Source organism: Botryllus schlosseri, chromosome 8 (assembly GCF_051294905.1).
Source record: "Botryllus schlosseri isolate E-star chromosome 8, Bs_hap1, whole genome shotgun sequence".
Lineage (NCBI taxonomy): Eukaryota > Metazoa > Chordata > Ascidiacea > Stolidobranchia > Styelidae > Botryllus > Botryllus schlosseri.
The window spans coordinates 4,668,779-4,694,091 of record NC_137243.1 but is presented as its reverse complement, the minus strand read 5'-3'; the positions used below and the strand labels follow the sequence as shown (position 1 = coordinate 4,694,091).

At 41.2% G+C, this 25,313-nt stretch overlaps 4 protein-coding genes across 6 annotated transcripts in view; 3 read left to right on the top strand and 1 right to left on the bottom strand.

Moving 5' to 3' along the window:
- Positions 1-2,566: 2,566 nt before the first annotated feature.
- LOC145444105 (uncharacterized) lies at positions 2,567-6,953 on the top strand. The gene is made up of 2 exons (XM_080322034.1): positions 2,567-3,492; positions 5,995-6,953. The coding sequence occupies exons 1-2, from the start codon at positions 3,198-3,200 to the stop codon at positions 6,951-6,953; spliced, it is 1,254 nt and encodes a 417-aa protein (XP_080178160.1). The 5' UTR covers positions 2,567-3,197.
- Positions 6,954-11,881: 4,928 nt separating this feature from the next.
- LOC145444445 (uncharacterized) lies at positions 11,882-15,184 on the top strand. The gene has a single exon (XM_080322430.1). It carries the CDS (start codon positions 12,783-12,785, stop codon positions 13,731-13,733), a length of 951 nt encoding a protein of 316 aa, XP_080178556.1. The 5' UTR covers positions 11,882-12,782; the 3' UTR covers positions 13,734-15,184.
- Positions 15,185-25,313, top strand: part of LOC145444443 (SWI/SNF-related matrix-associated actin-dependent regulator of chromatin subfamily E member 1-like) — a 63,288-nt gene continuing 53,159 nt past the window's right edge. The window contains exons 1-13 of one of the 2 annotated variants that reach the window (XM_080322427.1): positions 15,185-15,257; positions 15,555-15,643; positions 15,705-15,815; positions 15,873-15,941; positions 16,787-16,918; positions 16,976-17,051; positions 17,128-17,208; positions 20,112-20,290; positions 20,669-20,770; positions 21,315-21,440; positions 21,613-21,714; positions 21,774-21,839; positions 22,625-23,192. In XM_080322427.1, the coding sequence (XP_080178553.1) occupies positions 15,251-15,257; positions 15,555-15,643; positions 15,705-15,815; positions 15,873-15,941; positions 16,787-16,918; positions 16,976-17,051; positions 17,128-17,208; positions 20,112-20,290; positions 20,669-20,770; positions 21,315-21,440; positions 21,613-21,714; positions 21,774-21,839; positions 22,625-22,831 (1,347 nt within the window). In that variant the 5' untranslated portion in view covers positions 15,185-15,250 and the 3' untranslated portion in view covers positions 22,832-23,192. Of the gene's footprint in view, positions 15,258-15,554; positions 15,644-15,704; positions 15,816-15,872; positions 15,942-16,786; positions 16,919-16,975; positions 17,052-17,127; positions 17,209-20,111; positions 20,291-20,668; positions 20,771-21,314; positions 21,441-21,612; positions 21,715-21,773; positions 21,840-22,624; positions 23,193-25,313 lie in introns of those variants that run through there. The other variant, XM_080322428.1, reaches the window with a different exon arrangement.
- LOC145444437 (uncharacterized) overlaps positions 23,709-25,313 on the bottom strand; it is a 92,612-nt gene continuing 91,007 nt past the window's right edge. Inside the window, exon 27 of one of the 2 annotated variants that reach the window (XM_080322418.1) lies at positions 23,709-24,958. In XM_080322418.1, coding sequence (XP_080178544.1) covers positions 24,547-24,958 — 412 coding nt within the window. In that variant the 3' untranslated portion in view covers positions 23,709-24,546. Of the gene's footprint in view, positions 24,962-25,313 lie in introns of both variants that reach the window. The other variant, XM_080322417.1, reaches the window with a different exon arrangement.

Here is a 25,313-nt window from a genome sequence, read left to right as displayed (position 1 = left end):
ACAGATCAATGGTACTTCATCTGATGTGAGAAAATTAAGTCATTTTCAACTAAGACTGTGAGAACCATAGAAGAAGATACCCAACGTAGTAGCCAGGTGACATCCATAATATGACATACCTTCAAGCAGTCTGAACTGGGCTACGACCATGGCGTCTAGGCATAGCTGGTAACATCTTATTATGTATTCAAGCCAAGGTAACACGGGGCTATAGTAGCGACATAATTGCATTTATCTGGCGTGATGACATATTTCAGTGGATTTAGCCGTACCATCATCGTTCTGCCTAAGTAAGCAACAGCTCAATGGTTCCATCTATGACGTCAGCAACTCGGCCATGCTGGAAACCCTTCGACGTGTGGTCGGTCACACGTTGTTTTTGTTTTTCGATCTGGTTGAGTTAAGGAGTACTAATTCTTACATGTTGATTTAGTTGTATTACATTTTGCTGGAAATAGGAATTATAACATTGATTGAGTGACGTGCGTTGAGTTTCGTGGTTAGTGAGGCATTGACCTATTACAGTCAGATTTACAAATGTACGTATATAGCCTACCCAAGCTGATTAAGTTGGCGACTTGTATCTTATCACATTAGCATCCTTAACACGCAGGCTAATCAAGAAGGTATACTATACATATCCTATCCACAATTGAAGGTATAAGGTATGGATGGAAAATACATAACAGATATAATATAAGCTAGTGATTGTATTTTCTCTGCACTATACATGTTGGCCGTCGGCCCGTCGCGACTAGGGCTGGGCAAAATCGAGTACCTGAGTGATTCGATTCTGAATCACGTAATATGCTTCGAGTCGAGTCGAGTAATCGAGTATCACTCGTTATGACGTCTTAAAAGAATGTATTACGTCAAAGTTCAAATATGTACCGTTTATGCCCCCACAAGGAATATAATGCCTTTTATTCGTCTCATAAATGATAATTTGGTATTTTTTTGACCATACCGATTTCATTCCACTTGGTGACGATGTTGTGAGATAATGACTTTGGAAATGTGCTACGACCAGTAATCTTCGTAGCTTCGTATCATATGTTTCGCATGCTACGATACCACCAATCAAGGTTTCAAGGCTTCATCAGTGAAAATTAGTATCTAAACTATAATTCTCGTTGATAAATTAATTTTCAGTGGCGGGAAGCGTATAATTTCAGTACTCGAAAAAATTGTATTTTACTACTCGACTCGAATCATTAAGATTAATACTCGATTCAGATTCGAGTACTCGAATCATTGTGCCCAGCCCTAGTCGCGACTCCACGATTCTTTTTCGGTTTGCGAAGTCGATAGGGTATTTTATAGCTGCGCTGGAATCGTTAGATAACAGTAGGTGAGGTAAATCCATTTGCGCATCACCGGTTCATTGTCTCTCTATGCTGTCATTGTGCATAACAATGCCGGATTTCACATGCATTGGTGTTCTGACATTATTATTTATAGATTTTCGGAATTAGTGCGATAAAATCATTCGATTAATACCAATTATTACAAATTTTGAGCTGTTTCTGATGAATTACGCTATCACAGGTGAGGCCTGGCTATATTTATGGACAATAAATGAGAAAATTCCCTTAATTGTATGCTTAAAAATTAGCCATTCGTGAACATCGATTAAATATATCTACACTTAAATATTGGTGTTATAGTTATTGAAGGTGTCACGATTTTAATTTATGCATCTTGACGACACTCACGACAGGTGAGGCACTGCCTCACTTGCCTCCTCCGACTACATGTCACTGCATTGGTTTATTATCCGATCAATTCAAATGGACTGATATTTTAACCATCTCGATCATAGCCAACGCAGAAGTCGGTTATCTTAATACAATCTTTTTTTTTTGTATTGGGAATCTTACACTATAGTAAGAATATGTTAAGTTTGGGCAATGAAGTGCTAACATTTGAAGATGCTCTTCATCATTTACGAAAACCTTCCGCTATCCAGATGAAATTTTCAGTGCATTTGAAATAGCATTGCAAACTGAAAAATTTGTCAGAAAGTTTGAATTATTCCCCGACCTCATTATCCATGTCAGTCACCCAGAACTACTTCAGGACACAGCAAAGTTGATGCGATTGTGTCAGAAGCAGAGTCCTCTTAAACAGGTAATATCTTACGACACAACATTTAACATTGGGGACTTTTACTTATCAATAGTTGTTTGTCGGAATGTGCTTTTGAAAAATGACCCAATCTATCCCGTTGCATTTATGATTCATGAGCGCAAGTATTTCTTACATCATTGTGATTTCATCAAGGACGTATTCAGTGGTATGGGACTCTCAAAAGTTACCAATATCCCCGTTGTGACAGACAGAGAAAGGGGGATAACAAAAGCATTGCGAAAGCACTTTCCAAATCTCACCAATGTCTTTTGCAGTAATCACATAATTCGTGATGTGGATTTTTGGATAAAAAAACATGGGGGTACTTCTGATGATCTGAAAGTATACAAGGATGATATCGCTCAATTGATTGCCTCCGAAAGTATGGATGTATTTTTGGATAAAGTCCAGTCTTTGGAAAGCAGATGGACTGAGTCTTTCAGAGAGTATTTTGAAAAGAACTTGCGTGGCGACCTAATTCGCCATGGTAGTGACTTCATTACGAGGAAATTTCCAGCATTCTCTGAAGGAGCGATCACAAATAATATTTCAGAGTGCATGAATTTAGTATTGAAATCCAAGATTGATTACAAGGAGTTGCCTGTTGACGCGATGATACTGGTCTTGAAGCAAATTCAAGACATATACCATTATGACTTTTGTCGATCACGGACCGGAATTGGCCAGTATCAACTGAAGGAGGAATTTGACAACTACAAACAAAGCAGATTTGACGTGATTTTGCCACCGATTACAAAATTTGAATGCATTGTTGAGGAAATTCTCTCTCAAGATGAAAGGCCCAGCAGAACCATTGAAAAATGTCCTACATACAGAATGTCACAAAAGACGTTAGCCCGTTGGTGCGTGAAAATGGATAATATCAGTTTTTCAGTGGGGCATTCATTGTTACATCTCCGGATGGAAAATCACGCCATTGTGTTCGTTACAAGCCCCAACCAACTTGCACATGTCCAAGCACGGGAAAATGTTACCATATATTTGCAGTGGAGATTGGACTTAACGATTTCAATGGTCATGATAAATTTTGCTATTCGCTATCTTTGATGCGTAAAAATCGCCGTGGAAAACAAAAGGCTGGTCGGAAAAGACCAAGAAATTCAGACTATGATTATGAAGTTAATCCTGCACCTGACGCGCTCCTTCATGAGAAAAAGTCACTGCAATCAAATGCCACATCGACTCCTATGAAAATTGATATGCCATCACCTATCAAGAGGTACATGCCTGATTTCAACTTGGATATGTCAACGAGTGGTATCGGTGGAAATGATACTATTGATTCAACACTCCTTGAAGCAATCATGGATGCGGAAGGAAGTTGTCACGAAAAGAGCAAAGGTGATAGCATTAAATTTTTATCGAAAGGAAAATGCCTGATTTTCGTGTTCATTGATTCCCTATTGTGGGAAGCTGGATTTATTTAGAAACTAGAATGGCCAATCTACAGACAGATGTGCTGAAGTAGTAAGCGTTGCCGTTCACGTAGAAGTAATGCTATTATATTTTCTACTCCTTTAGCAATAGAAAGGAATGAAAATTACTCAAGTAGTTTATAAAAGTAGATTTGGTCGAGGGATCATATGGTTTCAATGTTTCTGTCATGACTAGGGCAAGTTTTTGTTGCAGTCATATCCGTGAAAAGTTGCATTTGTTTTTAACAAAAGTTGCACCAAAAAGTTGCATTTATGAACAAGCAAGTTGCGGACAGTTGCAAAATAATATTCCTTCAAACAGCTAAAACACCATACTACATACCTTTTGAGTATTTAGGAAGCTGTAAAAAAAGTTACAAAAACCTGCCCTAGTCATGACTATTTCATGCTGTTTGTAAGACGATTTCACACATAAATGCAGAGGTGGTCGGTAACAGAGTACTTTTACAAAGTAGACTGCTCAAGTAGTTTTCTTGTACTTGCAGTACTCACTCAAGTAAATCTGATTTTATGCTACTTCTACTATCTACTTACTTTCACTATTTACAGTTTATCAATTATAAGTATTATATTCATCTAGCTCAGTGGTTCTCAACCTTTTTTGACACGCGCCCCCCTTGGAGATGGTCAAAAAAATCGCGCCCCCCTGACCCCCTTGCATTTATCGTCATGTCAAAAAGAGCACATCATCTAATACAGAGATGGGCAACGTTTTTGATAATCATGGCCGCATTTCGATTGCTTATGTAGCGTAAGGCCGCATTCCAGCGCATAGCCGCAATGAACGATCTGGACGCAAAATTCCCATGGTAAACTGTCCATATCCATTCCCGGTGAACTCCGGACTATTCTACTTTTCACAATGGCCTATTGTACGCACCAAAATCGCGAGTGGCAATGTCATGAATAGTTGCCGGGAGGGGCATATTTTGGCGCGGAGCGCGAAAATTTTTCAGGGCCGCGAACGAATTGGTATTTCTTACCAATTCCCATTCCGGCTCAGATTAAGAAGGGCGTTACTGCATTAAAATCGAAAAATGAAGTCTTGTTGAATTGCGCGGAGGGCGAAGAAAATTTCAAGAATAATTAAAATCTCTCGAAAATGCGGGAGTGAATTCGTAATTGCAATTTGCATGTCGACGTCCGCCAACACATACAAATTGAATTAGGCGTCGACGGCCGCTCAAATTCCCTTCTACGGCCGCAGGCTGCCCAGTGCCCACCCCTGATCTAATAGTATATATAAGGTATATCTTACGCCAATTTTGAATCTGCATTCCAGTTGTTGAGTCTTTTACATGGCAAATTTCTCCAAACTTGTTTGAAAATAACAAAAAAAAAAACATTGAACAAGACATCCGGTAATTAATTTTAAGGTAGGTCACCCTGAGACTAATCCTGATGCTGGTAGTGAGTACAGAGAGCAAGGCGTCGTTCTGTCCTGCCAGGCTAAATTTGATCAGTTTTGGAAATTAATTGAATTGTGTTGATTTATATCCTAATTGAGGGCGAAACCGGGTAAACGATGTTGCATCTAAGTCCGTCTTAGACAGTGCAGTTCGCCAGCTACTAACAAGAGCTGCCCAGCGCGACAAGCTTTAGGCTACTGTCAAAGCTATGAAACAATGAATGACTTACACGTGGGAATTGCTCTCTATATATCTCCAAACAATTTCAAATATTTGCTCAAATCAAGTTGAAATCAGACTACACTCCGTTGAGCGCGGTTGCTAGAGTTTGTATTTTGCAAGCTTTCTTGAATATGGAATAAATTTCATCTTCATTAATCGTCTTCTCATAATGGATGTGAAACACATGTTCAGACACGTACAATTTATACTGACTTTGTCAATTTCTCGCGCACCCCCTATAATGACTTCGTCAATTTTTCGCGCCCCCCCTGAGAGCCTCCCGCGCCCCCCAAGGGGGGCGCGCCCCCCAGGTTGAGAACCCCTGATCTAGCTTGAAAGTCCATGAAAGGGGATTTCTAACTGCTTTTCACTGCTACTCACTTAAGTAGAGTCAAGTCAGTAGTTCTAGTTGTTTTAGGTGAATTTTCAAAACACTACTTCTACTTTCGTATCTTACTTGACTACTTTGACCATCTCTGCATAAAAGTGATGCCAACTTTCCTAGTTTACAAAATTCCAAGTATCAAAATAAAGGAGTCTTGCCTAAAAACGTAGAAGCAACAAACGTAGAGGTGGATATTATAGTCTGAAAACATAACCACCCGGGTAGCTATAAGCAAAGTCTACGCGAGTTCTTCAACAAAGTATAAGTAATTTGTTTGAAAGTTTTCTCTGGCTATCTGTAGTAGGCTATTCACTGTGCATGTGGTTTGTAAATGATTCGAACTATCTGTGTGAACGTTCAGTGTCAAATTTCTTTCATATTTCATTTACAGATCTTGAGATGGAAGATCAAGTATATCCTTGGCTGAATTCGGATAATGTCGGTGAACCAGTCGTGAATCAATTATATCCATCTCTCCAGGGCAGCAATTGGTTAACTGACGAAGTGATTGAGCTGTCCGTTAAGAAGTTTCTGGCTGATGCTTCATCAACTGATCACAAATCCACGTTGCTTTTCGATGCGTTCCTGTATCAATGTTGCAAGCATGAACAATCTGAGCCCGTTGCAAGTTTTGCATGGCGGAATGCAGCGGCAAATCATGACACCTATATGGTACTTGTGAATCCTGGTGGTCACTGGATTGTTGCAGTGGTTGATAATAAGCAACATAAAATAGTAATCTTTGATTCCTTGATGAAGGGTTGTCACAAGTATAAAAACATATTTTCGGTGTTGATAAAACTTGTTTCAGCCACTTTCGCCGTGGCGAATTTGAGAATAGACATATCTGATTGGCAATTTGTGGTTTGCCAGGACACTCCACAACAATCCAACAGCTACGACTGTGGGTTGCACGTTATTGTGAATATTTATTGCCTGATGCACAAGCTTGCCTTGCCCCAGTCGATTCCGTCAGAGAAATGTCGACAGTGGGTTAGCAGCTTACTCGCTTCTACTCCTTCGGGGAATATCAGTCCACTCAAGCCCGGAAAAGACATCAAAAAAGAGACAGCACACAAAAGGGTGTCAAAGCACTGGATTAAAGGTTTTCCAGAAGTTGAACTTTCTTACCAACATTTGGCAGATTGCCACATTTTCAACAGTAATCAACAAGGAAGATGGTCTGTTTGTGAGAAAAACTGTTGTCCTGGTGATATGGACAGTGTGGAGCAAGTCTTCTGTGTGCTTTGTAGTAAATGGTACCACAAAAAATGCATAGATAAAATTTTCAAGGGTGGTCAAACATATTATGTTTGCGAAAAACACGTCAAGTCCATCAACAATTTGTGATTAAAAGTTCTTGCATCAATTCCTTTTCGTTAAAACTGTTTTCGTAAGTTTCATTTTAATAAAATTTCGTTCATCAATCAGTGTTGCATCGGGACGGGAATATCAATCATTGAGATGTAGCGTATGCTGGAGAACTGTAGGTGCCAGAGGCTAGTGCAATTATTATTCATCTTAGTCTGCTATTACATTGTTCAGTCAGTCCATAATTTGCGTTTGGAAACATCCATCGAAATGAGAGCATCTTGGAAACATCCATCGAAAAGAGACCATCAGAGTTAGCTAGTTACTTTTCATTACAATTGCTACTCAAGTAGAAACATACTTAGAAATTTCTCGTCGAGCAGAGATAGTCAATATATACCATGCATGTGGTGTGCTACCACATTGCAACCTGGGCATCAAGTCTGGGGTGTGTTGGTACCAGTGTTGGGATGACTCGAGTCATGACTTGACTCGAGTCACCTTTTTCGAATGACTTGACTTGACTCGAGTACAGGGTTGTAATGACTCGAGTCATGACTCGACTCGAGTCGAGTCCGACTCCAGTCACGATTTTCTGATGACTCGACTTGACTCGAGTCATTTTTTTTAAATATGGAAATGACTCGACTCGAGTCAATGTGCGTATTGACTCGACTTCGACTCGAGTCATTGCGCATGACTCGGACCAAGTCATTGACTCGAGACTCAGATGGCCAAGACCGACATTTCATTGTAATTTCGAAGAATTGTGAAGTAACCATCCTACTGGGATTTGGTCTGATTGGTGCTGGTACTTGAAAATGCGACCAGAAACTGCTAAAAGTGAGAAAATTATTATATTACAAATGCGAAACATTCGATATCACCAAATATAGTTATATAGAGTGAGTTTAACAAGACTTTAACTGGAAACTGAGCAGTCAACATAACGACTTGGACTCGGACTCGAGTCATGATACCATGACTCGGACTTGACCCTCTGCTCGATGACTTGGACTCGGACTTGACTCGATGGTGAATAGAAAATGACTCGACTTGACTCGAGTCAAAACAATAAAAATGAAATTGACTTGTGACTCGGAGCCTTGTGACTTGGTTACAACCCTGCTCGAGTCACTTTGCTAAAATAACTTGGGTTGACTTGACTCGGCGTATCAGAAATATGGATTGACTCGTGACTCGGAGCAAAATTCACGAGTCAATTTGAAGTCATCAAGTAATCGGTGTCGATAAAAATCACTGAATCTTGCATATGTTCGGATTGTTCGCGAAACGCTGGTGTAACCGTGAGAGCGACCAATCAATGATCGTGCGTTTTACTGAGCCTCCATTGTTCCCTCACAAATAAATTGGCCGCAAATGAAGTGATCGACGCTTACAGCTTACGTTGTAAACTAGTATAGTAAAGTAATTAATCTCTGTTTTTACCTTAACCAGACTTCTTGTTTTATTGAAATTGAATTCGAATATAGTTTCTATAGTCCTCGACTATTGGCGCAGGCTCGAATTGCATCATATCGATTTGAAAATGGGTAATGTATTGCATTCTATCAATTCGTATCTATTCTCTATTTTGGCTAGTAACTATAATCTTTGGTTAAGCAGTTCTACGTATATGTGAGCGATAGAGCGCCTTGTTACGTGTATATTTAACTCTATAATCAGGGTTGTAATGACTCGAGTCATGACCCGACTCGAGTAACGATTTTCTGATGACTCGACTTGACTCGAGTCATTTTCTTAAAATACGGAAATGACTCGACTCGACTCGAGATTCAGCCAGCCAAGACCGACATTTCATTGTAATTTCGAAGAATAGTAAAGCAACGACCATATTGGGACATCTTCTATTGGTACTGGTACTTGAAAATGCGACCAAAAACTGTTAAAAGTGAAGAAAATTAGTATAATATAAATGCAAACCCTTCGATATCACCAAACAGAGTTATAAAAGTGGGTTTAAAATGACTTTAACTGGAAACTGAGCAGTCAACACAATGACTTGGAGTCGGACTCGAGTCACAATACCATGACTCGGACTCGAACCTCTGCTCGATGACTTGGACTCGGACTTGACTCGGTGGTGAATTGAAAATGACTCGACTTGACTCGAGTAAAAACTGTAAAAGTGAGATTGACTTGTGACTCGGAGCTTTGTGACTTGATTGGTTACAACCCTGTCTATAATCGTTCATCGGTTCAAAATCAATGACCAGTTGACCCTTCAATCTGTATTTCAGATAGCTAGCAAAATGCAATGACGCCATCATGCACATACTTCGAAAAGGCAACGTGACTTGAATTGTGACTTGACTCGTGACTTGACTTGACTCGAGCCACCTCCAAAAATCGAGTGACTTGACTTGACTCGAGTCAAAATGTGCAATGACTCGAAATGACTCGTGACTCGAAGGAGGTGACTTGATCCCAACACTAGGCCTGGTTACATGTTAAACTCGACTTGGCGTTCAAGTCGTCTCCGGTGACGTCACGCCTCATCTCCGAGCTGACTCGTAAAAGGGCCCTGTTTACATGATCCTTCAGGAAGCTGTACCGTGGACGACCGGGTGTCGCTTTACCCCTTACAAATTTATATTCGTAGTAAGTCTGGTGGGCAAAGGTACAACGACAATGTGTGTTTGGTCGTACTCTGAAACGTTTCTTATCCTCGAAATTAACGAGGATGATGAGATACTCATAATATCGATATTTGTAGAGGAAAATAATCTTGTTCATATCATGATTGTAGAGGAAAACAACAAGTATAAGTTATCAGCTAGCTTTTTCGGCGTCAACGAAGATGGGCCGTGGAGTAGGCGGGAGTAACGACTGTTTTGATATTTCAGGCATCACTTGTCGATGCGGTTAAAATAAGGTCATTAACACTCAAGTGACCCACTTGCAAACCCCATGTTCCCTCTAGTTGTTCGGCCGCTCCTCTGTAACAGACTACCCCATGTATGCCGGTGCCGGTGACTCAAGAGTCACGATACAGCAACTACTGCAGAGACTTTATTGAAGCATCTTGTCGGCATGATATACCAAATAGGAAGTTAACAATACCAAGAATGTCTATAAAAACTGCCACAAAGAGCAATATAGAGCACTACTACTAAACTGCTACAACACACCAATTAAACTTTGGAAAGTGCCAATTTCAGCACCCTCACAACAAACACATAGGCTACCATGAATACAATCTCAAAAGGGCAAGCTGAAAATCGTGAACACCCTCACGACCGCATCATATCAGCAGAACACTATAACTCAGAACCCAGAACTAAAAACAAAGCAATATTCTCAACACCGCTGCGCTTCATCATCACCAGGAGAGTCACAAATCTCAATATCATCCTCCCGGGAGAGACACCAGCTCCATCCCATCACACGCGCGCTCGCATCAGTTTAGCCAGTGGAACAGTATGTACGAAATGCAGCAATCGTTCATGTATTCCCGTATCGATGTAGCACACTATGCACAGTTCACTATGCATGTCGTAGTCGAATTGTAATACCGGTACAATCCACATATCTTCCGCACTGTATAGGCCTAGTCTGAGAAGCGGAAATACAGATGTAACGTTTTACCTTGTCTGCCATTTTATGTAGCTGATGACAGCAACTAGGCTACTACAGATCGAAGCGTCGCAGCCAAATATCAAAGAACACACAGGGAATCGCTAATAAGACTGTCATAAATGAGCACGGTTGCTACACCGGTACTGGTGTATTACATGCATTCCATCGTAAACAAGCGAGCACTTACAAAGTAACCCCACTTTTCCTTGCCATGTTTGGCCAATTTCTCAACAACAGATGAAAAACATGAATTACGATGCCAAGAGCCCACGCGGCAAAAGCCAGCGCCGTCGAACGAATATCGCGGGACGCCGATGGCCGAATACTCAAGCCGATCGTAAACCACATTACCCGACAGCTTGAGGCTTGAGTCGACTTGAGGCAGTTTGCCTTTCTCTCTTCATCGAATACGAGAGAGTCGGATCGACGAGTTAGCTTCGAAGCTGACTTAAAGCGTCATGTAAATGGGCCTACTGTTTGGTACTGCTTTGCCTCATATGAAGACACCCCACAGTTACCCTAGATTAGATGTCCTTATGTTCGTTATGCTCCTCCTTATTGCCAAAATGAAAGGCACCCTTTGAGAAATTAGGAGTATTGCGACATTTACGAGTTGCGCCTGATCCGCGGTCCGCTGTTTACATTGTGGTCTTCATAGTTGTCCGCTCGGTCCGCTGTTCCGCTCGGTCCGCCATTTAGTATTGCAAGTTCCGCTAGTTCCGCGGTCCGCCCGTTCCGCCGTTTAGTATTGAGCTATTTTGTTATGATCCGCTCGGTCCGCAGTTCCGCTCGGTCCGCCGTTTAGTATTGCAAGTTCCGCTAGTTCCGCGGTCCGCTCGGTCCGCCGTTTAGTATTGGGCTATTTTCTTACGGTCCGCTCGGTCCGCAGTTCCGCTCGTTCCGCCGTTTAGTATTACATGTTCCGCTGTTCCGCGGTCCGCCGTTTAGAGTTGCCCCAATCTGAGCCCCACAGTACCATGTGAACAGCAGAGGAAAATGATGCGGCCCAGCCCATATAGAAATATCAAATTGAAATCGTGTGCTCCTCATGAAACAAATTTGTTTCCGATACAATTGGGCGATTCCAATATCTTTCCACTATACCGTCATTCCGACAATCCTGATGGGATGTCAAAAATAACAGCATGCAACAAAGTGACTATAAATAACAATTGGCCCACCCGGATATCCATCATTATTTATAAGTTGCCATAAATTTTTGGAAGCAACCCTCCCATCAACTCTAGCGATGAATCTGATCACATGGGCTGCGAAAGGATAAATGTGTGATAGTAATATGTGAAACTACCAACTTAAATGACGAATTTCATTCGTGAATCTGAGATTTTTTTCGCGCCTTACGCGACCATGAGGGTGCCTAGATGCTTTTTGCTTGATAACTAGGGATTTCGGTGCGTATAGTAAGCAGGTATCAATAAATAGATTTATTTGGAGTTCACCGGAAATGGACATATTGACAGTTTAACATAGTTATTTGGCGTTCAGTTAGTTCAAGTACGAGTATCCTCTGGAATGCGGCCGTAGGCTACATGAGAAATCAAAATGCGGCCGTCACTAGCAAAAAGGTTGGCCACCCCTGCCATATAGGGATACCAATGACCTATTTTAAGAGGATTTGTCCTCTTTTTCAAGAAATGTAAAATGTCCTCCGAGTCCGAGGATACTCAAATGTCCTCTATTTCCGCGATCTTCCCTCTTTTTATTGAAGGAAGTTGAACAGGAAAGTTACACAGCAAGCACCGACTGCGGGGATAGTTTCACTAAAAATAAGGTCAACTGTAATTAATTACCGTATATCTGGGAACGGATCTTCCGAGAGTTCAATCAAATAACCCGGTACTTCGTCTGATATTGTAACTCTTGCACTGCAAATGTCCTCTTTTTCGGATCTCAAACTGTGGTGCCGGTAACCAATGTTCCCTCTAATTTTTGACGAGTCTGCGCACACTCACCAATTCACTGCGCAGACCCTTGGACAACAGTGCGTAACGACTAAAAAAAAGGTCATCACTTCGGATATTTTGTGCGCAACTTAGATTTTCTATGCGCAGAGACCGTGTCAGCACTGCGCAGCTTAAAGGGAACATTGCCGGTAACCCTACTGTTATGTTATGCTATGCCCTTTGGGCATGCGTATTTATCTTAATCAATGCATTCCGTCATAGCTTATGATTTCCTCCATAATTTTGACCTAGATTTAATAACTATAGTGTATTTCGAACCTTGAGGGGCAACACTGAGTCCGCGATGGAAAACGTTACATTGAAACTTGTCCTAAAGATTGCAAAAAGAAATTTATCGCACAAAAAGAATTTGCATGAAGACACGGACAAATTGGTAACGGAGCTTGCAAGTTTAACGCACTGTCGACTCGACAGAGAGAAATTGGAATCCGTGCCAAAACTGGACATCTTGCCTTGCCTCACCAATCTCTACTTGCAATGCAACGAAATAAAAGAAATCTGCGACTTGTCAGCTCTTACGGGGTTGAGATTCTTAACACTAGCGGAAAACGAGATTACGGAAATTCGTGGAATCAAAAGTTTGAAGAAACTCGGACTTCTGGATCTCAGCGAAAACAAAATTGTGAAAATAGATTATTCTGAAATCCCCGAAAATCTTGTGATTTTGAATATCGCCGATAATCCGTGTTCCGAAGTACCGATTTTTGTGGATGAAGTTACTGAACATTTGCCAAATTTAAAATCGTTGGACGGCAGGACGCTCGATTTGAAAACCGATGATTCTTCTAGTGAATCGGAGTCCGAAAGTGGTACGGAACATGAGCGAAGCTACCATGATGAACTCTACGCACATAACGCGACAGCTCGGGGAGAGGACGAAAATTTTTATGAAGACATGACAGCCCAGATTAATGATTCGTTCCAAGAATTTCACTCAGCACTGATGGAGCGCGATAAGAAACTGCAAAATGATTTCGCAGATTTTACTTCTATTGCGCCGTCGCCAGTACCGCCGAAATCTCCTGAATTCTCAGACGAAGCGATAACTGCTTTAGAGAGGGAAGTAGCCGGAATGACAGTACTCAAGCCTATCGATAAGTCGAAAAAGATCCCACATCCCCCAACTAGCTCTCGTAGTGGTAATAAAACTAGGAGGCGGCCTATTTCTGAGAATAAAAACGCTTCCAAAGTTCGAATACCTGGGGCCAGGCCTTTTCGGCGTGTTTGTGACTGATATAATAGATGAATGAATTTGTCTGATCGCACGAGTGCAATAGGTTTTCATAACCGTAGCTGACTAGTAGCGATACTAGGGTGGGGCACAATAACTCGAGTGCCTGAATCTGAATCCATTATTAATTCCAAGGATTAGGGTCAAGGTAGTGAGAGAGAATTTTTTCCAGTACTCAATTTATAACCTTGCAAGTAAGAGAGAATTTATCAACGGATACTATTTTCCACAGTGGCAGGTTTAAATAACCCCAATTGGTTGTTTTGCAATCAAAACATGTTTATTAGCCTACAAAACTATGCCGCTTAGTGAAAATGACATATATCTATGAATTCACGATCAGTCCATGGCATTGTCACAAGGTGCAATGACATAAGTATGGTTGCAAAAATACTAAACCATCTCTAATGTGATATCGAAGTGGCATTCTATTTTTGTGGTCGCATAAAAGGTACATATTTGAACTTTACTCATCATACCTACTTTAGTGACGTATTTGCTGATTCTAGAATTCGCGGCTTGAAGTCTAGTAATGATCCACTCAGTTACTTGATATTGCCTTACCCTAGTAATAACTGCACTGCACTTGTCTGAACTCAATATAAAGGTCTCCTTGGGTCACAAAATTGGTCATAATAAAGGGGCACTGCGCACTAGATATCTAGGTAATGTTGTCTCAAACCGTGAAGTTTGAAAAATATTTTGACAGCAGCCACCGTATTTGAACTGCAGCTGAGTAATTTTAAAGAAATGTATCATTCCACCTTGGCCATCTCTGTGGTATTGAGGTCACGCAATATCGTTTTTTGAAACTTCTGATACGTATTAACTTCATTGTTGCACGTTTTCGACGCGGTCGAGCAATATGGCAAAGAAGGAATCTTAGATAGTTGTGAGACAGTACCGTAAAGGGACTGTCTTACAAACTACGTCTATTTACTTAAGGCAAGAACTTTGGATTATATATGCAAGACTCGGATATCACGGAGATTGACAGAGTGGAATGGTACGTTTCGTGAAATTGTATCACCACAGTTCGAATACGGTGGCTTTCCGAGAATAATGTCTGCCTTCAAAATGCTCTGCGCGTTCTAAACTTTGATTTGGAACCACATCATATTTGGAGAACGTTGCCCCTTTAACCCTTGAACGTCTGCGGAAGATATTGAATGTAGGACCCACCTGTCTTATTTTTTCTCAAGATATCGTGTTTTTTGTACTTGTACGTTTTTTCCACTGCAGATGTTATATATTGAACATTCCACTGTATTTTTGTGACGATTTAAAATGGTCTGAAAAAGTGTTCCTCAGCGAATGTGTTGGTATTTGTTGTTTGTGATGTGGATTAGCTTCGGTTTGAGATGATCTGCACTTTCCGCCCTTGTTTATCAATGTTCGCTAATATTTGTGTTTTCTATTTGTATCTGAGCACTTTGAATTTACCTGAAACCTCTATTTTTAGATGGAATAATATAGGCGGTAGATCATAGCGAAGTCTGCTCTACTGATATTCGAGGAACATGTCGCGTAAGTCTCATTTTCATAACATTGTGGCCACGGTTGGACAACTAGAAAATGATCCGCTATTCCAAATTAGAAACATGAGTATAGCAATGTCTCGCACTATACAGAAAGTTCTCCTGTAGCATTTTCAGGAAAACCAGATATTAAATTTAAAGTTACTGCATAGAATCATTTCACAAATTAGATTATAATTAAATTAACGGCATTTCGCTCTAATTCTTCGACTGGAATTATCTAGTTGTCCAAGTCTGGTCGTGACTCGCAACTCATTACTGATCTCGCAACTTGCCGTTCATTAAGGGAGAAGTACGAGAAGCAATTTGACCAGCACGGAAATGCTGGGGGCGCCTTCGATGCCTACCCATGTTATGCCGAGTGTCGCGGCCACGGTAAGTTCTGCTTTGCGTGCCGTTGAAAATGTATAATATATTCCTAAGCGACATAATTTAGCCCGCCGGGTCGTCTCTTCACCTGCAAAACTACTACAGTCACCCGGCCAACACGAGGCTCTTGCTGGGCAATGTTTCTCAAGGGACGGGCAAGAATCACCATTTCGTGGGGGTTAGTCGTCTAGGTTGAGCCGGAAATTCATGGAAACGGTGTGATTTTCGATTACAGGGAGCTCTGCCCAAACCGCCGAAGCCTCCGGAGAAGCCGCTGATACCGTACATGAGATACAGCAGAAAGGTAGATGATATTTTCCTGCAAGTGTTGTTGTCGTTATTTATCATAAATTTTGGAGGATTCAACGAATTTATTTAGGTTATAAGGCAGCGGCAAGTGTTTTTTTCAACCTTCACCTTGTTTACGATCAGAATTTTTTCTTATATAAAAGTTAGTATCTTGCTGATGTAATGTACAAATACATTTTGAATGTTCATATGATTGCCATCCGATTATGGCCAACTGCTTAAAATACTAAATGTGATCAGCCGGTTGATGGGGATTGAATGTAAGGATTGAAGTATTGTATGTATACATAGGCTACTAGGGTTATTCCAAAATAACTTTTTCTAAAAATTTCACTGGCTACTTGATAAAATTGCTAGGTTTCCTAAAAAAAACCGCTCTACTCCAAATTTGGCTCAACCCTAACCTACGGAAGCATTACTAGATAAGAAAAAAGCTTTGGGCTACCCACTGTAAATTTTGAACAACAATAACTTGACTTACGCGGGTTGGAATTGAGCCGAATTTGTTGTGAAACGTTTTTTCAGACATCTTGACAATTTCATTTCTATTAAATAAATCCCAAACTTTTTTCCTATCTAGCAATGCTTCCAATGGTTGTAATTGAGCCGAAATTGGTTCGCAACCTAACAATTTTTTGTCGAGTAGCCAGTAAAACTGGAAAAAAAAGTTACCGTCTTAGCTACCTTCAGTGTACTGAAGTGGAATTTTTTCTTAAAACTTTCCGATTCTTCTCATTTCATATTCCTCGATGTACAACTTTCGACTTTGGTTTGCCTAATTTGACACACCCATGCAACATTAATAATGAACTGTCCAGATATTTATTGGTTTCGTTCTAGGTGTGGGATGAGGTCAAAACGAGCAATCCAGAATTGAAACTTTGGGAGATCGGTAAGATTATCGGCCAACAGTGGAGAGAATTGCCGTCTGTAGACAAGCAGCAATTCACCGATGAATATGAAGTGGAGAAGGTATAATTTCCGTTTGCTTGTGTGTTTGTGGATTGCCGGCATCATATCGTATCACAGATTGAACATCTGGAACAACTGAAGCAGTATCACACTTCGCCCGCGTATCAAGCGTACCTCCATGCAAAGTCAAGAGGTGATTAAAATAGTCTACCAACGGTGTTCAATATCTGTGACGTGCCGCAAGTCCGATTTTCATATTTTTATCACAGCCGAGGCGATGGAGGCCGCCGAAACACTCGCAGATAAAGACGATGCATACATGAGTATTGAGCCGACGGACGATGGAGCAGGTACGGTTGATTTATCAGCGGTTGCTGACTTTTTTCTAGTCACGGGTGCCCCTGGCAGAAAATTTTCAACCTCACCAACTTCTAAATTTGATGCTGGCTGAATATTTTGGAGAACCATGCATTGAACAGCTATGCGCGCCCTAACCCCAAAGGATCTGAAGCTTGATCATGATATGGTTTAGATCAGGGGCTCTGAAGGTTCTTGTCATTGTAATGCTGTTTAATAAGAATATATATATCGACTTTTCAATTAGATAAAATAAAATGAAAAGGGCAAAAGAAAACAGGAAACAAAAAAAACATCAAGATAATCAGTTTTAGGCTCGTATTAGGCGTCTCCAACGTAGGCGGTCGTGGGCGTCTTCAAGCGACAGCCCGCGTTGCGCTAGGTCAGTCTCCATTGTCGAGCTACGCTAATCAATGGCTGCCGTTGACTAGCCAGCTAGCTGCCTATTTCTCGCTCTCTAGATACAAAATGTCAGGGAAATCGTAAACTGCCACGTTAAGCCTAATTGTATTATACTTGGGTGGGCACTGGCCGCACTTGTTATGATAGCAAGGTAGGTATCACCTTTTACGGCTTCATTATATTGTCCTAACTAAGGCTGGGCACAATAATTTGGTACAGTACTCCAATGCAAATAGAGTATTAATTGTGATAATTCGAGTCGAGCAGTGAGAGACAATTTTTACGAGTGCTAAAATTATATGATCCTTTCCACTAAGAGTGATATCATCTAGAATTATAGTTTCAATAATTTCACCCCACTGTATTAGCAACTAAAACATTGTAGTACGAAGTTATGCGCGTTGGAAGAAATGACACTTCTGTAAAGTTTCGAGCAACCCATAACATTGTTTTAGGGTTGTAACTAGGGATGGTTGGAACGTGAGGTTCGCGTTCGCGTTCTGTGTGTGAACCTCGGAAATTTAGAGGTTCGCGTTCACAACAGAACCTTGGTAGGTTCTGCACTGTGAACCTTTTTGATATATTACCATTTTCACTTCATTGTAACATCTTTGGTTCAAATTTATTGCATTTCAACTGCGCGCCGCTCTATGCACGGCGCTGCCAGCATAAAAAATCAAATATCAACAATAAACGAGCATACACCTTAGCAATCTCAAAACTTTTACTTGCTTTGTTACAAAAGTTTGCTCGAAATATCTAGCTTTCCGTTCGTGATTACAAATGGAAAACTAGATATGACTCTCTGCTGTGAGCGTGACCCGCAATCCCACAACATCACGAGCGAAATACACTATCTGTAGTCAGCGAATGATGCTTATTCAACCAATCAATGAGATTGATATCGTTTCCTGATGTAAAAAATCAAGCAGGCGTAAGGGGTCAATCTTTTGACTTAATATGTTTCATTAAAACCAAATCCGTGCGATTGAGGTGTCGGCTACTGCTGTATAACTTGTTAATGGGGTAATATCGGGGGGCAAGTATAGAAACCTGTTTTACACTCTTCTCAATATGAATATAACAATACTCAGACGCCGACTACATTACACGGTCTGACCGTTAAGGCTTAAGCTTATATTCCCTGCCTAGTCCTCGTCGAAATTGTCGGCAAAGCGACGGAAGATATTGATTTTATTGGATTATTATATCATTTGATTGCCTCAGTTTAAGCATTTGGCGACATTTAAAACGCCAATATGTACTTCAGCATTGTGGCATTATGTGGCCCGAGTCGTCGCTAGGTATCTTGTACAATTGTACATTAATATAGGCTAATACTCCATTGAAAGATAGGGTTGGAATTAGCAATATGACGTCACGTGACGTCATGAGGTTCGCGTTCGCGTTCACACAGAACCTTTCAAAAAGGTTCGCGTTCACACGAACCTGAACCTTTCAGAGGTTCACACCATCCCTAGTTGTAACCAAGTCGCAAGGTTCCGAGTCACAAGTCAATCTCACTGTTATAGTTTTGACTTGAGTCACGTCGAGTCATTTTCAATTCACCACCGAGTCATATTGTTGTGACTCGAGTCCGAGTCCAAGTCATTATGTTCACTATTCAGTTTTCAGTTCAATCCGGTTCGACCCACTTTCAACTCTGCCCGTGTGATACAGAATGGATCGCATTCCTAATATCGTAATTTTTCTCTGTCCTAACAGATTCCGGCCCTATTATTCAATTATCAGGACTTATAGACGAAATACCAATAATGCGGTGACTTTAGTATTCTTCAAAGTTACAATGAAATGTCTGTGTTGGCTGTCCTAGTCTCAGGTCATATGACTTGGTTCAAGTCATGCACAACGACTCTAGTACAAGTCGAGTCAATACACAAAATGACTCGAGTCAAGTCGAGTCACCAAATAAGCGCGACCCGGACTCGAGTCATTAGAACCCTGCATTGTTTCAAGTGCAATGAAATAAGCCTGGTCGTCAAAGTATAAAATTATATTTATGGGGTGTAGTACTGGCATTTGATTCTTTGTAATTGCTTGAAAGGTGCATATTTGAACTTTCCGCGTCATCCACACTCTTATAACGTCTTAATGGCTGGTACTAGAATACTCGTCTTGAAGCCTTGAACTCTATTCAGTATTGAATCACTCGGGGACTCTCAGCCCGAGTCGTGACAGCTAATTGGCACGGCCCACTTGTGAGCAACGTTCCCTCTAAGCTGCGCACGTGGGCAATTGCGCAGTCCTGACACGGTCTCTGCGCACAGAAAATCTAAGCTGCGCACAAAAAATCCGAAGTGATGACTTTTTTTCTAGTCGTTACGCACTGTTGTCCAATTGACCGCGCAGTGAGTTGGTGAGTGCGCGCAGACCCGGGAAAAATTAGAGGGAACATTGCTTATGAGGACCCACGATCCCTGTTGATGACAAACCGTATTTTATTGCTGGAATTCAATTACCGGTTTCTGCTCAGACGATTCCGACTTGAGCTGTTCGGTGAAGCACGTCGCCGCTGCCAGATTTCAAAGAAACCATCGGCTGATCAACGATATTCTCGGCGAAACGATGCCTGTCCCGAGCACGAAATCCATCGTGACCGCCAGCAGACTGGGGGTTCTTAAAAATCAAGTGCATTCGCTGGAACTGCATCGGGTAGGAGAGTGTAATTTCGTGACACTTGCAATTGTTTATTGTTTTGAACGTTATTTTCTGTTGATAACCACTCCGTTCGTTGCGGGGTTCTCCAGATATAATTATTCTGACTTCTATGAATACTTGAATTGTCACTGAACGTCATGTCATTGGCAAGGTTACCTAATTCTATGTCATTTCTTTCAAGTGTATATTTGAAAACCGTTCTACATCTTCCTACCATGTACGATGTTTTCGGGAGTGGTAGGCCTATTCAAAATTCTCGATTTGGCCCAGTCCTAATGATACTATGTTCGATTTTCCATTCCACTACGCTTAATCGTAATTTCGTTATATTTGCGAATTAGGCAGTAGTTAAGCAACAATGTATCATTTCAGAAAAAGCTGGAGGCTGAGCTTGCGCATCTGGAGGATGCGTTTGTGGAGAAGAAAAGGAAGATGACGACCCTGTCTGATAATTTTGGCAAGGAGATGAAACGGGTAGGAGATGTTGGCTGTCTCTATTACCATGGCCATGCATGATCCGCAGAGGTGGTCAAAGCTACCGGTGTTGCTACTCAACTAGAAGTAATGCTGTAAATTTCAACTGGACTTATGACGGTACGCTACATATTGGTGCAATTTCCAAAAGCATATTCCGCCTTATTGAATGACAATTTAGCTCAGAGAAGTAATGCAAACCTATCAATATGCTACTTTGTATTTTGTACAAAATCCAAACTTTAAAGAATAAGTGGTTTTCTTGCGAAAACTGTATAAAAGTGGGGAAGTAATCTGAAAACATTACCACTTGATTTAAGTACTGCAAGTGGGCAACATAAACTTCAATACTTAATTGCTGACCAGTGGCCCTTGGCTAGCAGTGTCGTTATGGGTCAATTCATTATCATATGGGAGACCGCCGATCTACTGCATGTAACACTACACTAACTTCCTTAGGATGCTGTTTTTACGTCGATGGTATTTCTTGTGTTTGTGACCTTGGGCGACGATGGATTATCTTCATATATTTATTCCTTTATAGCTCCGATCCATAACGCCGCAAGAGTACTACCAAGAATACAAACTGAAACAGCAACAGTCCGCAGCGGCGCAAGCTAAATCCAACAGTGAAAGTAAAAAGAAAGACGAACCAGGTGCAGATGATAAGGTAAGGATTGCGGCATGCTTGAATATGCCGGTAAAATATACCTAATGGTGCCATTATTGGCACCGTTTGAGAAATCAGCAATCAGTGCTCGGAGTGGCGGAGACTTGTCTTATCTTCAAAAATCTCCGAATTAATAGATGAACAAGCATATTTCTACGATAATTCTCTGCAGGATAAAGAAGTGAAGGCAGAAAAAGGCGAAGATCCTGCGACGCAAGACAAGAAAGAAGAAAATCCGTCTGGCAAGGACGATACCGAAATCAAACAAGAAGTGGTGAGTATTCGCAGAATATTTTTGTAGCACGCTTTGTAGCATATGTCATGTTGTTGTAGAAATTCGAGGATAAGGCGCCCGAAAAATCAGAGGAAACGCAAATGGAAACAGACGAAGTGCCGGAGGTAAGGATTTGCTCAACTCTATCACTTTGTGATATTGTGTTGTTGATTTGTGTGTTGAATAGTCACGTGTTCCCACGTCACCGTTTGGTTGGGTTTGTATGTAGCAATCTAGATGGGTGATACAATAGTTAATAGACAATGTTCTTTTGAATTCTGTACTAGTTGCTGACGATTACTCCTGACTAGTGACAGTGTCAGCCATAAATATTTGGGTTTATTTCAGTATGAATGTTGAAGTTTTTTACCTCCATGATTAAAGAATTCTATGTGTAATGCAACCAACGATGGGCAAAATCCCTTGGTGTGATTCGCTGATATCCGAGATTTCAGCATAGTACATATTGCTGCTGCAGACTCAGAGTAGCTAATGTCCACGATTCACGTTTCAATGAAATCCAAGTTTTTGTATGCTTTTCATTTTCTCCCTGCTATATCTTAGTCATAACTATGGCCAAGATATGGCCGAAAGAAAAAGAAAACTTCGCAAAGGCTTGATTTTCTCGAAATGGACGTAAGCTACTCTGATTCCACAGCAACGATAGTTATTTTATTTTGTCGTTTTTTCTGCCTTGTTATTTCGTATAGTTTTGCAAACTATACACTGTTACAAGGTATGCAGTCTGTGTTGCTCCACTGCCATAGTAGTGATGATTCTTTTTGACAAAGCAATAAATCTATCTGATATTTTTCTGCCCTTCATACCACCACACAGCCAAGTGTTGAAGACAAGAACGCCCTTACCTCAGAATATTCTACATCTCGCCCATATCCGATTGTGTTCAAAGGTTAAGGATGATCACATTGATCAGACAATGAACGATAAGGCTGTCGCTGACGAAGCTAACCAGCCTGCGAAGGAAGATGAGCCTGCAGAAGATGTGGTAAAGGAGAAAAATGAAGTTGAAAACGAAGAAACCAATGCCTCCGATGAAACTAATACAGAAGAACTTGCCACAGATGCTGTTACTGAGAGCGAAGACAATGGGAGATGATGCCGTATTCTGTGTTATGTCCTATGACTAGGGAATGGATTCTGCTACTTTTTTGAGACTGCTGAGAAATGAATGAGATTGTCGACTGCTGCACACTGCCAACGGCGCAAGTGTTGTTGCCCCTCTTGCTCGCCTGCGCGGTCGAATGTCTTTAAGTTTTTCTGTTGTTTTTACGGTTTCTCTGCTGTAAATTTGACATACAGAACGTTTGAATAGGGGCCAGCGTTTAACAACGCTTACCCAGAGATGCGTTTCATTGGTGGTTAGCGTAATCACACTCGCTAAAACGTTTTTTTATCTCACTGATGCTATGCTGCGACTGTTTTAGCAAAATCATCGGGAGGCCTTAAGTCTTACAGAATATGCTATTGTGGCTTATCAGTGGGGCTGGGTGACATCGAGTACCTGAGTGATTTGAGTCCAGAGTGAGTATCGCTCGTGGTGTCATAAAAGTATAGGGCGATGTGAAAAGTTAAAATATGTATGTATGCTGCGATCCGACCAATCGAGATTTCAAGGCTAACACACTGGAATACTATTGAAACTACTTTTCGTTGCAAAATTAACTCTTAGCGGCAAGGAGCGTATAATTTCAGTACTGAAAAAAATCATATCTTGCTGCTCGACTTACATCATTAGAAATTTTACACGATTCAGATTAGAGTAACTGGAATCAGCACAGCCTTACTCATCACTCTGTGCATGTTCAACTGCATGTCTCGTGATATATTTTTCCATCTGCACTACTGCACATAGCACTGTTCTGAATGGTTTTTGCTGTAGCTTCACGACGAGCATCAATTACGTATCGCGGTATCGGTCTTCAAATATGCAAGCAGCCTTTCCTAGCTTAAATACTGACTGAAAGTGCTTGATGTACGGATGCGGATGCTTTATATTAAACTTGCAATAGGAGGCAGGAATACAGTTAGAAAATGAACTGGCTTGTTGGACAGCTTTGATACATTTTTTACTTTGAAACTAGAAGATTAGTGTCGAATAAAATACTGAACTATTTATAAATAAGGAAAAAAGATGGCATTTACCAGTAAGTGCGCGTACACTGGAAAATTACAAATTGGGAAAATAACGAAATTTCAGATGTATCGTGATTTGTGAATGGTTATTTCTCGACGTATTCAATAGCCATGAATCGGTGAGCGACAATGTAATTTCGGTTTTTCATGACAATACTGCAGGAGAACAGTATAGTGCAAAACGAGCCGAAATCTTACATTGTATGGACAGCTGTCATTCTTATGAGAAAGAACTTTAATTATGTCGTATTTCTTCATAATTTGGAATGTAATTCGATACCCAAGCAATTTTCAAATTCAGTAATTCTAATCCAATTAAAAAAGCTGGAAATTATCAGTTGTCGAACTCGTGAACGTGAAGATCTGCAAAGTTACGGAACGCCCGCAAACGCGCGGATTTTGATTGTCATTTTCGGCGAGACGCGGTTATCCTGTCGGCAAAAGGTAAATATATATCGGGAAGGAATTTTCAATACAAAATAGGCAAGGCAGATGCCGATCCGTTGATCAACCAAGATCTAGCGTCGACTGAAAGTACAGAAAATGTTGCATATTCTATTGGTAGGCAACCCGCTATTGTGCGAGGCCTGGAACAATATTTCGCGGTCGAAATAACCACAGCAGTGTAGCTGCATCACGGTTTCGTCGTAGTTCGAGCTGGCAAAGCCCCCGATCCTGCTATACACATCGAATCGAAGCCGCTGTGTATTTCGTACCTCTAGCGCGAATACACTTCTTCTTGGACAGCAGTAAAGTCCTGTCTTGAAAGGCAAGCTGTGGATATACGCGCCTAGTTCGCGAAAATCTCGACGAGGTACCAGCCCCGCGATATATTCTAGGCGACATTGTGACGTAACCGCCTGTCCTTGTGTCGTCACTAGGACGCGACGTAGGCGTCGTCCGCGAGGATGTCGCGTTAACGAATCTGCACTGCAGCGGCGATACCGCGCTGCCTTTTAGAGGTTTTATAGCCACGTAAGCCATCGCTGCTGGATTTGGCTCTCCGCATAAGTATTCCACGCAGACTTCTCTGACGATTCTTCTTGGACGATATCGTATGACGCGGCGGCTTTCCAAAGGCGTGGGACGCCTGCTGATAAAGCACAGTCGATGGATTAGTGGAAATATGTGTCGTAATTGCTAATCTCCGGAGGTGCTTAGCAACGAAGCGCTTCCACTTCGTCGGAGTACCTGAGTAGGCTCTGTCTACTAGAGATGGGCTTAACCGATATTTCGCAGTAGCAGTTACGAACTGCTACTTTCGAAATCTTAACTGTGATTTTTAACTGTTACTTTTTAGCAGTTAAATTGGAGGTAAAGCCTACGTCACAATTGACCGCTAATTTAGTCGAAAAAGTAGAAATGTATTAGTTCACTTCTAAACTCGCCGATATCAAACCTCAACTTTAAACTAACAATTGATTATGATTGAAGTCATAATCATA

What these genes read in the sequence shown, in the direction of transcription:
- LOC145444105 (XM_080322034.1), top strand. Translation starts at nt 3,198, where the DNA reads ATGCGTAAAAATCGCCGTGGAAAACAAAAGGCTGGTCGGAAAAGACCA. An exon ending in TTGTCACGAAAAGAGCAAAG is followed by an intron (nt 3,493 to 5,994) that starts GTGATAGCATTA and finishes TTTCATTTACAG; the next exon opens with ATCTTGAGATGGAAGATCAA.
- LOC145444445 (XM_080322430.1), top strand. Translation starts at nt 12,783, where the DNA reads ATGGAAAACGTTACATTGAAACTTGTCCTAAAGATTGCAAAAAGAAAT.